We start from the raw sequence: 12170 nt of genomic DNA on the forward strand, positions 1-12170 counted from the left end.
CTATTTTATTCTAGCTGTCACTATTACACAATCCACCCCACCTCAAACCTCCCCTTCCTTTAGATATAATCAGATCATGTGTAGTAAGAGGAAAAACATTACCCCTCTGCCTCTATGCTTCTTCCAACATTTCTACCCATAGGTTAGAAAGTGGGACAATTCCATACTTCGGTTCATTTCTCCCTAATTTTTGCACATTCGGGATGCCCTATTCTGGTTGACTTGGTGGGGGCGGGGGGGAGACATCTTTGTCACATGAAACATTAGACCACACAGAAAAGGCCCGGTTCCCTCATAGTGAAAGAAATGGGAAGAGACAGGAGACTGAACTCAGAGTGTGCTGGTGTTCCTGAGGGGTTGGTAAGATCCTATGCAGGAGTCTCGAAGATGCTGAGCAACATTGACTCAGGGCATGAGCCAGGCAAATCTCAAGGACATGCTGTGATCTCCTGGATGGGCATCAGTAAACATCCCCTCCTTCTCCTGTCTGCCTGATTCTCTGTGGCACGTGTAAAGACCATAACAAAGATAAAATCTTCCATTATCTGCATAAATTGGGACGAAAATTCCAAAGAAGGTGTAGTTCATAATAATGTTTTAAATGGGCTGAGCAGAAAATATATCCATATATTCACAGAAGCAACTAGAAGGCGTTTCCTTAGAGATCTCAGGTATCTATTCCCCTGAGAAAGGAAGAGGCAGAGTCCCCGTTGAGGCAGGAAAATGGTGTGCAGAGGCCATCTGCCGGGCTTAGAGTGTTTTGAGGGCTGAAGGGACAGAGTGTGTGACTAACTCCGGGGGGGATGGGAGGGAGGACTAAAGAGGTAGAAGGGAGACTCTGGTCTCAAGGAAGAGGTTGGCACACATCCAGCAGGTTCTTCTTGCTGAAGGGGGAGCAAGTTTCTGACATAAATATTAACATTGACTTATTTGGGCTTTTGGGTAAACAAGTGATCTCTGTGATTCTCTGCACTTTCCTAATCTTTCATGTTTCTCACTGTTTTTTTAGTTTTGAGATGAAAATTTATTTCTTCCCTTTCCTCTCTCCAAACCCTCTCATAAACCTCCTCTCCACCCTCCTACATATTTATGACCTAGATTTTTTATTAATTTTGTAGTCATATACGTATAGACATATCTGTTTCTAAATATGACCTCTTCCGTCTGTATAACTGTCTGTCTGTCTGTTTCCAGGGTTGACCGTCTGTATAACTGTCTGTCTGCTTCCGGGCTTGACCATTTGGCACTGGACATTTTTATGCTATAAATGTATAAGAATGAGGTTAATAAGGTTGGGGTTATAGTTCAGTGGCAGAAGCTTCCCTAGTATGCCCCAGGCCCTCGGTTTAATCTCCGCTTAGATACACACACACAGCAAATGTTCCAACTAACACGATGGAATACTACACAATTATTTTTTGAGTGAGTATAGTCTTTTCTCTCATGTGGAAAGGTCTCTTTGAAAACAAAAACCTACAGAGTAGGAAAAACATAAGTTCCAGAAATAAGTGTGTGTGTGTGTGTGTGTGTGTGTGTGTGTGCGTGCATGTGTATGTGCTCATGTGTGTGTGTGTGTATGTGTGTGTGTAGTATCATTTTTAGTGTTGAGAATTGAACCTAAGGCCTTACACCTGCTAGACAGGCACACTATCACTGAGCTGCACCCCGGGCCTTGAAGAGTATATTTTATCCAGTCCAATCTATTTCAAACTTCTTAATTTGCATGGATCTTTCCGTATCCATAGAGTTAAATCTAAACGAGACTACTGACTTTTATTGTGTGGCAGAATATGTGCATTAGGTATTTTCATACTACACAAATTTTTGTCGCGCACCTTCCACTTTGGTAATTATCACAGCAACAATGACTTCGATGCATGCCCCATGGGAGCAGATGTGCTGGCACCCAAGCCCCTCCAGGTTAGTGGGCTTCCCATTGGGTTAGTTACTGGAGTTCCCACTCGCTGTGTCCTTGCCTGGCCTCTTTCCTGATTTGACACTCGGATGTTCAGAGTGTCTGAGACACATGCCAACAGCGGTGGTGATGACAAGCCCCAAACCACGTTTGTTCCATTCCTCCCCGCTCCTCGCGGCCTTCGCAATCGCCACAGCGAGGGCTCCAGTCTCTTATCTACACCGAGCAAGAGTCAAAAGTTCTTGTGAGTGTGATTGCAGAACAGGGTCTGGAAAAGCTCCTGATAATTCTGAAATTCCTTTGGAAGGGCTGTGCTAAGGATGGGGTCAGGAGAGCTTTGTGGCTTCGGCACTTTGTGTCCTGTTTAGCCGGACAACAAGCTGGAGGAGAATGGGCCATGTCAGATGTGAGAGACAGGTCAGGACATTGTTACAGACCCATCTGGGCTGATGGCCTCTGTCTCCAACACAACCTCTCTGTTGTCATAGGAACACAACCCAGGGGATAGTGAAAAAGTCCAGAGATGGGTAGGGGATGCTGAAGGACTTGCGAAAACACAGGATATTAGACATGAAAATAAAATCCACGCACTGAGAACATTAAGAGTCAGGTTGAAGTCTCCGAGGCGGATTTCTGACCTTTCGGTTTGGTGGTGCCTTGGTTGGGTGGCTCCTTCAGGGATGAGCTAAGCCTGACATCTAGGAATTTAAACTTAGTAACTGGTCTCGCTTCTCCTTATTAGCTAAGTTTGCTAAACATTTTGTACCATGTGCCCCACTTTATCTTTGAAGATGAAGCAACTGGCAAGCTGTCATTTCGATTCTCTCATGCCAGAAAGCCCGAAGGAGAGGGGCAGTCATTCCGCATTATCTTCCAGCGGCCTCACAGCATGCCCATTCCTCCTGCCTTTCCTGATTTGTTTCAAAAGGACATAGGCTCCATAGAAAGGGTCGGGAAATGACTCAGTCTCGAAATAAAGTTTGGAGCGCGGCAATAAGCTTTGATATATCACCCATTTGCCCCAACAACAGACTTCTTATTTTTAAATACTCCTTCTCATGTAGAGACTCTAATTGTTTAAAGTACATTTTCACTCTTTCCCAAACTCGCCTTACACTGAAACTGTGTGCTTTAGCATAGGGACAAACACCGCTTAGCGGTGTTTTCAAAAACAGCTCTCTGAGACTCTGAGCCCCTGGTCCCATCTCGATTCTTCTCTTGCTCAGGTACGGAGGTGAGTTTCTCCAAATCAGCAGATGCGTTTGCCTTTGAAGAAGACAGCAGCAGTGATGGGCTTTCCCCAGACCAGACTCGGAGCGATGACCCCCAGGGCTCTGTGGGATCACCCCCAGATATCAAAGCCATCGAGGCTCCATTGGCTGGCCCTCTGGACACAATCCAGGTAAAACAGGCTGCCCCTGCCTCACGGGCTTGTCAGATCGCTTAGATATCATATCAACACTGCTATGGCTGGTGTTGCTTATAGCCCCTTCTGCTGCTGCTACTGCTGCTGGTGGTGGTGGTGGTTTTATCCTGAATCAGGGTCTCACTATGTAGTGTGATCCTTTCAAACTCGGGATCCTCCTGGCTCAGGCTGAGTGATGGAATTACAGTATATGCCACCACACCAAAGTCACCTGATGCTGTGTTTTCTTAATGTCCCTTCCCAGCCTATTGTGGGTCATAGAAACAATTGAAAACCTTCACAATGTTAGTTTCCAACTTACCTTGTAAGCAAGTAAGTGCATTCATCTCCTTCTCATGCATAAAATAAACTGACTTGGTGAGATCACATGATTGGCCAGCAATCTCCCGGCAGGACTGAGACCAGATTCATCAGAGGGCCTCAGGGGGTAGGAAGAAGGCGGTGCTGGCTATCAGCAAAACAGGAGACACCTGTTGCTTCTAGCCCTAACAGGGTCGGCCATGCCAGCCTGTAGGCAGGGCACCACCCCTACTCAGTACAGTTCTTATTTTTTCTCCACAAACCCACAAGAACTTAAAAGTGAATGTGTACAAAAAGTATGAAGCACACTTAAAAAGAGTAATTATGAGTTTAATAAACCACACCTTCTGCCCTGATGTTGACTCTGGTTAGGCCCCTGGCTACACTGGGCATTTCATAGCTCCTCAGAGGAGACCACAGTCCCTGATGCCAAGGATCACAGACAAGGAACTATTTGCTCCATAAGGCTAGGTAGCTGTGTGGATTCCAGGATCACACAGAATGTCACTATCTCAAGAAGCCATGTGATGGGGACTATCCTCAGCCAAACATGATGGCCTCATTGGACCCCCTAAGAGATGTCAGTGAGGCAGACGGGAGCATACATGGGGGAAGGTGAGTTCGCGCTATTAACATGCGATGCAGTAGTGATTTTGCCCCTGGTTCTGTAACACTCCTCTCTAGAGTGTTACAGTGGTCACCCCCTCCCCTCTCAGAGGACTTTACTCTTCCTGGTGACCAAGGGACTGGTCCATGGACTGGAATTAAACATCTACTTTGACTATCTCTTACCCAAAATGCTTGGGACCAGAAGTGTTTAGATTTAGAATTTATTTGCATCTATTCATGATGATACGTCTTGGGGATAGGATCTAAAATCGAAATACAAACTTCATTTATGTCTTAGATATGCATACATACCCATGGCCTAAATGTAATTTTATATAGTACTTTTTATCATTCTTGTGCATGATGCTAAGTTCTACGCTATGGCATTTTCTTCTCATGGTTTCTTGTTGGCCTCAAAAGGTTTCAAATTTCAAAACATTTCAGATATTAGAATGTTGGATTAGGGATGCTCAACTTGTATTTGAAGTTTTTTTTTTTCTACTAGAATGTCCATCCAGAGGACAGGAAGTTTGAAGTACTGTTTATTAAGAGTCCAGTTTCCCAAAACCATGACGGTCACTGGTCACCGTCATTTCTATCTCCACTCCATCAGACCAAACGTAAAGCTGCCAAGAAGAAAATGCGAAGTGGGAGGGGAAGGGAGGCGTATGAGGCAGAGCTGAATGTGCATTCCTTGTGAAGAGTTCAGCATCAAAGTATCTCCCTTCCTCTGCACGCCCATGCTGAGCCAAACCTCTTCACAGCCAAACGTCTTTGATAACATCAAACGGTCTCTCAAACCGCTAGCACGTATTCTTCTGACAGCAAATTCCTCGGCTTCTCATTTAAGAAGACAAGTTCTTTTCTGCTTCTCCCTAGCAAAGAGGGAAGAAGGGGTGAAGCCCTGAGCAACACAGAGAAAATGTAGGAGCGTGTCTTTTCTCTCAGCAGCCATGTTTGACAGACAAGGAAACTGAGGCTGTGAGAAAAGCAGCCAATGGGCTTGTGACAGATGCCAGGGTTCATGGGAGAACCGAGAAGCTCAGTCCTGGCCCCCAGGAGGCTGTATGGACCCTCATCCCTCTGTGTTGAGTCACAGCCTAGGAATGTAAGAAAGGAAGAGAAGAAAATTATTCCTTTCATGGAACTCTCAGTAGACAGAAACATACCACTCATAAAAACATGCTACTTTAGGAGACACACAAATACATGGATCCATGTTAATACATATATGCACATATACATTTATTAACTTTTTTCTGTATCCTGGCAATTTTTCCCCTTTCATTTTTACCTGCTATAATATATATTGATATAACATGTGTATAAAAACAGTCACACATATACACTCAGATGTTACTGATACACACACAGATATTTATATACTTATATCCCGACATATGCACATACACGAGTATGAACCTGCATACATATTGTCAACACACACATACATATGTGTGTATATGTGTGATCATATATATATATATACACATTTAATCAGTATGCCCATACACACACATGAAGGCATGAATACATGCACATGCCCAGGAATGTGCTCATACTCATCATTGCACACACACACATACACTTGTGTATATTCACAAAGACATGCACATAAGCATATACACAGAGATGTGTGTGCACATGTATGCACACATATATGCCCAACAAAGAGACATGCACATTTACAAATACACATGCATATACTCTACATATTCCTACACACTGAGACACCTTCATAATTTTATCTGTATACATATATGATATGCACACATACAAACATTCCCACACACTGAGACATGTATATGTAGTTCTATCTTTACACACATATTTGCACACCTACTTAGGTATTATTCATACTTACACACACATGCCCCTTTCCCCATTTTGCTTGTTCTTTTGTTCTCAGAACTTTTACTTCACTCTCCCCTATTCCTTTCTTTCTCAGTCTTATCTTTAAGAAGAACTCTCCTTCAGGGTGACCAGATGCCCCAGTTTGCCCAGATCAAGTCAGAAGTACACCCCATCTTTTGGAATTGGTGCTGAGATTGCTCATTTATCTCTCAGTGGTATCCTGGGGTATGTGACGGATTGGTACGGCCTCCTGCAGGGCGCCCCTGATGTTAGCAGGACAGGGCGTCAGGGTGCAAACAGCAGATCTTCCGCTGTGTGATGCAACACCTCCTATCCTTGTGCCCTAGTAACACTACGGTTTGGATTTCAGGATCTCGCCCCTGGCTCAGAAAGTGACAAGAACGATGCAGCCTCTCAGGCAAGCAACCAGTTGGACTCCGGGAAGCAGGGGCTCGGCCCCCTCAGCACCCCTCTCCCTGTGCATGCTGCTGTAAAGGTATGGACTGGTCTAGCCCCCAGCTCTGCCTGAGGCCAGGCTCCCTGAAACCATGAAGATCAGGGCTTTTTGAGTCAGTCTTGTGAGCATGAGGAGAGTCACGAGGAACCCCACCCAATTTCAGGCACTGTACTCTCAGCATTGGGGAAGCCTGTATGTATGTATCACTTTGGGAATATAGTTCAGCCAGTCATGTACCTGTCTGGGATTTCATTAACCAAGCAAGGTGGTAAATGCCTGTAATCCTAGCTCTCAAGAGGGAAAGAAATAGGATAGCGAGTTAAACAGCACAAAATAAAAAAAAAATTTAAAAAATGAAGATTTCCCAAACTCACCCTGAGGAAAGCTACAGCTGACTGCAGTGCACACAGGACTGGTTGGGCCCATAAAACACATCTGGAGCAGCTGTATTTACATGAAGGGAGCAGCACTGAAGGCTTGGACATTAAAAGAGCTCTACCACAGTGTGAAAGGGGTCCAGCAGGAGGGGCTACCCTCACGGGAGACAGCCAGCGGTTACAACTGTGTTTCATACCTAATTTCCCCAGCGTTACCTCCAGCTGCTTCCAGAGCCCTATATCCCAATACGCGGCTGGGTCGTCCATCTGTGGCCTCTCTTAGAATACTCTGCACTAGCTAGCTTCCATTGGAGCTTGTTGGCAGAATGCTTCCTCAGCTCTAGTGCTACCTTTAGTACCTGCCAACACAACTCTCTGGGCATTGTTTTAGGTTGTAAGTTAAAGTAATAGTCAATGGCAAAGTGAGAGTTAGCATCTGAGTGGATGGCATTGTGCACACTAGATGGAGGAGAAAATGGTTCCCGTTATTGGTAAAGCTGTCTATAAAGAGGAATTACAGTAGTATTGATAGTTGAATATTTAAATTTTTCATAATTAAGATTAGTAAAGCTATCAGCATCCCCATACCAAGAAGGTGTGCTGGGAGCTCAGAAGAAGGACAGACTGAAAAAATCCATCCCCATGCAAACTTCACTGGTCCTTCATTCCGATGCCAACTCCACTGGTCCACAGGACTACTGGTCCATAGATGCCCACTCAGCCCTTCTAAATGGTCAACACCTAAATACCAGTGGTTGAAGATGCATCACTTCTAGCTTCAACTAGACCAGAGGTTTTCAACCTGTGGCCTGTGATCCCTGTCGGGGGCAAACGACCCTTTCACAGGGGTTGCCGAAGACCATCTGCATATCAAATATTTACATTATGATTCATAACAGTAGCAAAATCACAGTTATGAAGTAGCAGCAAAAATAATCTTAAGATCGCCACAACATGGGGAAATGTACTGAGTGGTCACAGCATTAGGAAGGTTGAGAACAACTGGTGTAGACTCATGTAGAAGCATAGAAAGAAGATCTTGGGTAGAACTTCCCAAGTCAATTGACTCGGTGTGATTCTCCTGGGGATGGAGAAGGACTTCACAAATCCCTCTTGGAAATCATAAAAATCCTAAAAGGAAGGGACCTGGTAATTTGCAAGAGGCTGTATCACAATCCAGCAGGAACACTGCCCCTTCTTCTAGTCTAGCTGGGTCTTCAGGACATCATCAACCACAGCAGTGTCCCATGTAAGAATGAAAGCCATGAGGGGTCTGGCAGGTGTTCTCTAGAGACACAGAAGATTTCAGGAAGCACCTGAAAATGTTCTCACTGCTATTAGTCTTTCTGGAGGTGCAAAGTGAAACCCAATGAAATGCCTTTCCGTGTGCACTAGGATAGCTTCCATCAAACAATGTGGAAATGACAAACATTGATGCAGATGCAGCAATGCTGGAAGCCTCACACCCTATAGGCCTGAACATAAAATGCTAAAACTGCTGGGGGACGTTGTCATTTCCTCAGTGAATTAAACACAAATTTATCATGTGGTCCAGCAATTTCACTCCTAGGCATACACTTGAAAGAACTAAATTTAAGTCCTTGAATCTTGAAAGCAATACCATTAGCCATGTTTCCAAATTTGAACCAACCCAAATGCCCACCAACTGATGGGTGAATAAAGTCATGGTATAGCCACCCCACTGAATATTATTCAGTCATAAAAAAGATGCTATTTGGCACCTGCCACAGCTTGACTTCTGAAAACACTATGTCAAGCACAAGAAGTCCAAATCAAAACACATCCATCTGTGTCTCATGTATACAATGTCCAAAATAATCACATTTAACAAGATGGCGATCGGAGCTGTGGGAGTTGGGGAGAGCAGAGAGTGTGGAGTGATTGTTTAGTGGTAACACGCTCATTTGGGAGCCATGGGAATTTAATAGGACTGGATAGAGATGATGCTCACACAAAACTGTGAGTGTATAAAATGTCCCTTGCTTTTTAGCACAGTAATTAAAGAGGCTCCCCTGCCCAGGCAGTCGGTAGTCTAGGCAGGGGAAAGGAGGGTGGATTTCATTCTTCCTCGCTCCCTCGGTAGACAATATGACCACTGGCCTGGACCCTCAACATGCTGAGTGAGGAGGGCACACAAAGCTTCCCAAGTTGGAGCCAGCTTTGACAGCGAGTTGGAGTCAGACAGAAGGGTGGTTGCGGGTTACAGCAAGCTGAAGGGAAGGAAAGATGTATGTATAGCCAGAGAGGAGAGCCAGGAGCTGGGATGTGGAACTGTGTCCTGTAGCCTCCATGGGACTGAGCGTCACCTTTCAGAGGATCACCGGCACATTGGTGTGCTCTGCTGGAGTGCACGGTATTTGGTAAAAGGTGTGTGTGTGTGTGTGTGTGTGTGTGTGTGTGTGCGTGTGTGTGTGCATGTGCACATGTGCACATGTTTGAATTAGTGCTACATTAGGAAGTCTTGCCATGTCTAGCCACTGATGAACCCTAACCTGGCACCTGAACACCACAGTGGATCCACCACTGATTTCCCTTTAGGAGAACGCATATGGGTGCCTTCTGTATCCTGGAAGGTGTAGAGAGAAAAACAAATATGCAACTGGACAGAACTCGAGTATCCCCTGTGATTGCAAAAGAATGAAACCATACAGTTGTGTTAGGTCAGTAATGTTTGCCACACACTAGTTTCTGGAATGTTCTTGTACCCATGCTAAGGTAATATAGGGGAACAAAAGCATCTCCAGGTCTCTTGAGTCAGCAACAAGACAACCTAAACTTTGTCAAAGCAAGTCTGAGGGCATGAGGCCTGAACAGCAGCTGAGCTGGAGGGAGCCGGTCACCAGACCCTGCAGAAACTCACCCGGTGCAGAAATATGATTAATTTACCGGAATGCCAATCGATTCTGGAGTAGGGAAATATAAAGCCACCAGACTCGCAGAAATACTTTCAACCTTTATTCATTAGTCTTCAAGAGGAAGACTCAAAAAAAGAAAAAAGACAAGACAAAAGTGTCTGCAGCGATAGGATGTCTGAGTCTGAGAGTAAAGAACTCTGTAGGCTACTTGGAGGTCACACTCAAATGCGCTTTTTGCAGACGTCTGGAGGCGGCTGCTGGAGACTGTGTCCGCCAGCTATTCAGGAGCTCCCTCTTCTGTACAATAGTGGTACTACACTTTCCTTCCAATTTGACACCCATGATCTCTTTTCCTTTCAACCACCTGTAATAAAAACAAGTTTGAATTTTTATTCTACTCAATGATTTATTGCGTCCTAATATATGAAGGTTTTTTTTTTGATTTCCAGAGAAGGGTATGTATAGAATAATCCTTCAAAAGGACACTTGCTACTTTTATGATCTTAACAACCAAAAACACCCCACAACTAGTAGTGTGTGTGTGTGTGTGTGTGTGTGTGTGTGTGTGTGTATGGTATAGACAGGTGTATACCACAATACATGAACACATAGCACACCACAGCATATATGTGGAGGTCAGAAGAGAGCTAGTGGAAATCAGTTCTTCCCACCATTCTGGATTCTTGGAATGAAACTCAAGGCTTGGCAGCAAGTGCCTTTACCTACTAAGCCGGCCCCTTTGATGACCTTTTTATGGTCCTTATATTAAACACTAAGATGCAAATCAAGTAACATTTTCTTCTTTTTTGTTGTTGTTGTTTTTCAAGACAGGGTTTCTCTGTAGTTTTAGAGCCTGTTCTGAAACTAGCTCTTATAGACCAGGCTGGCCTTGAACTCACAGTGATCCACCTGCCTCTGCCTCCTGAGTGTTAGGATTAAAGGCATGAGCCACCACCGCCCAGCCATTTTCTTCATCTTATACTTGATGAAATTTAGAGATACTAAGCTTACATAATTGTGTCATATGCACACATTTCTGTTAATCCCCAAAGTTGTGCCCTTAACTCCCCTCACAGCGTGCAGACCGTAGTGTAGAGCGTGACTCCCCGTACTGAGAACTCTATATTTCAGAGGGTGTGGCTTCAGGCCAGTGCCTGGGCATTTGGTAAAGGTGAGGGGAAGAAGGCATGGTGTGTTTAGGTTTGAGAACCATGTTCTGGATCTGCAGAGATGATGTTAGCTTCATCGGAGCCCATGGAACAAGTCAGCTGACCGTGTGTTTAACTTGAGGTATTTGCAGACACTAGCATGAGTGGTCCCCAAATCAGAGTGCTAAGCTATCTGTAGGTTTTACATAAGTCATTGAAGTCCAGGTTTCCATTGGGCTCCACTGCAGGAAAAGCCCCAAGAGCCCCTTGTATGACGTCAGGTGCCCATGTGCAGTGAGGGCGAGGATTTCACGGCAGATCTCTTCAGCTGCTACACTGGGAACTGTGCACCCTGCCTTTGCTGGATTTCTAGGATTTGAGAAAAACACTCCTCACCATCATCGCCTAAAACTCAGGCCACGTCTCCCTTCTCTTTGCAGTCCAAGTCTTTGGGTGATAGTAAGAACCGCCACAAAAAGCCCAAGGACCCCAAACCGAAGGTGAAGAAGCTTAAATACCACCAGTACATCCCCCCAGACCAGAAGGCAGAGAAGTCCCCCCCACCCATGGACTCCGCCTATGCCCGACTGCTGCAGCAACAGCAGCTCTTCCTGCAGCTGCAGATCCTCAGCCAGCAGCAGCAGCAGCAACAGCAGCAGCAACAGCAGCGGTTCAACTACCCTGGGATACACCAAACACACCTCAAGTGAGTACAGTCACCTGGGGCGGAGGTAAAAGATGGTTTCTCTGTGTGAGACCTGCAGGGTCCGCTGTTTGGGACCAGTGTATCCTGTATTGCATCATGTCCTTGTCTGGTGTGTTTGGAGTGCGACTCTCTTTAGAAACCATGCACACATTTGCGGGACCACGGGGCTGGAGGGAAGCAAATAAATCAAGGTTCTTTGGAGAAGAGGAAAACTCCTAGCATGTCTAGACTAAGCTGTGAATGTCTTGGAACATAGGGTTGGCTTTGCTGGCAGTTCGAGCTCGCCGCTAAAGAGAGAAGGGACAGCTTTGGAGATTGACTTTTGAGCCCAGGCCAAGCACCTGTATTGCTAGACTCTATTCATATTCCAGGTGGACATCATTCTCACGCATACAGTTAGCGTGAGGATTGTTTCACCTGTCTTTGGCCACCCTCAGGTCACAGTTTCAAATATATCCAAAGCTGAGCATGATCACATGATCAAGATTCCTATAGCATGCTC

At 45.2% G+C, this 12170-nt stretch overlaps 1 protein-coding gene across 2 annotated transcripts in view; it reads left to right on the top strand.

Moving 5' to 3' along the window:
• Positions 1-12170, top strand: part of Myocd (myocardin) — a 98856-nt gene that overhangs the window by 62949 nt on the left and 23737 nt on the right. For both annotated transcript variants that reach the window (XM_048448264.3, XM_048448263.3), the window contains 3 exons: positions 3142-3317; positions 6475-6600; positions 11403-11668. In XM_048448264.3, coding sequence (XP_048304221.2) covers positions 3142-3317; positions 6475-6600; positions 11403-11668 — 568 coding nt within the window. The remainder of the gene's footprint in view (positions 1-3141; positions 3318-6474; positions 6601-11402; positions 11669-12170) is intronic.

The sequence above is a fragment of the Myodes glareolus genome, chromosome 9, assembly GCF_982192425.1.
Source record: "Myodes glareolus chromosome 9, mMyoGla1.1, whole genome shotgun sequence".
Taxonomy (NCBI): domain Eukaryota; kingdom Metazoa; phylum Chordata; class Mammalia; order Rodentia; family Cricetidae; genus Myodes; species Myodes glareolus.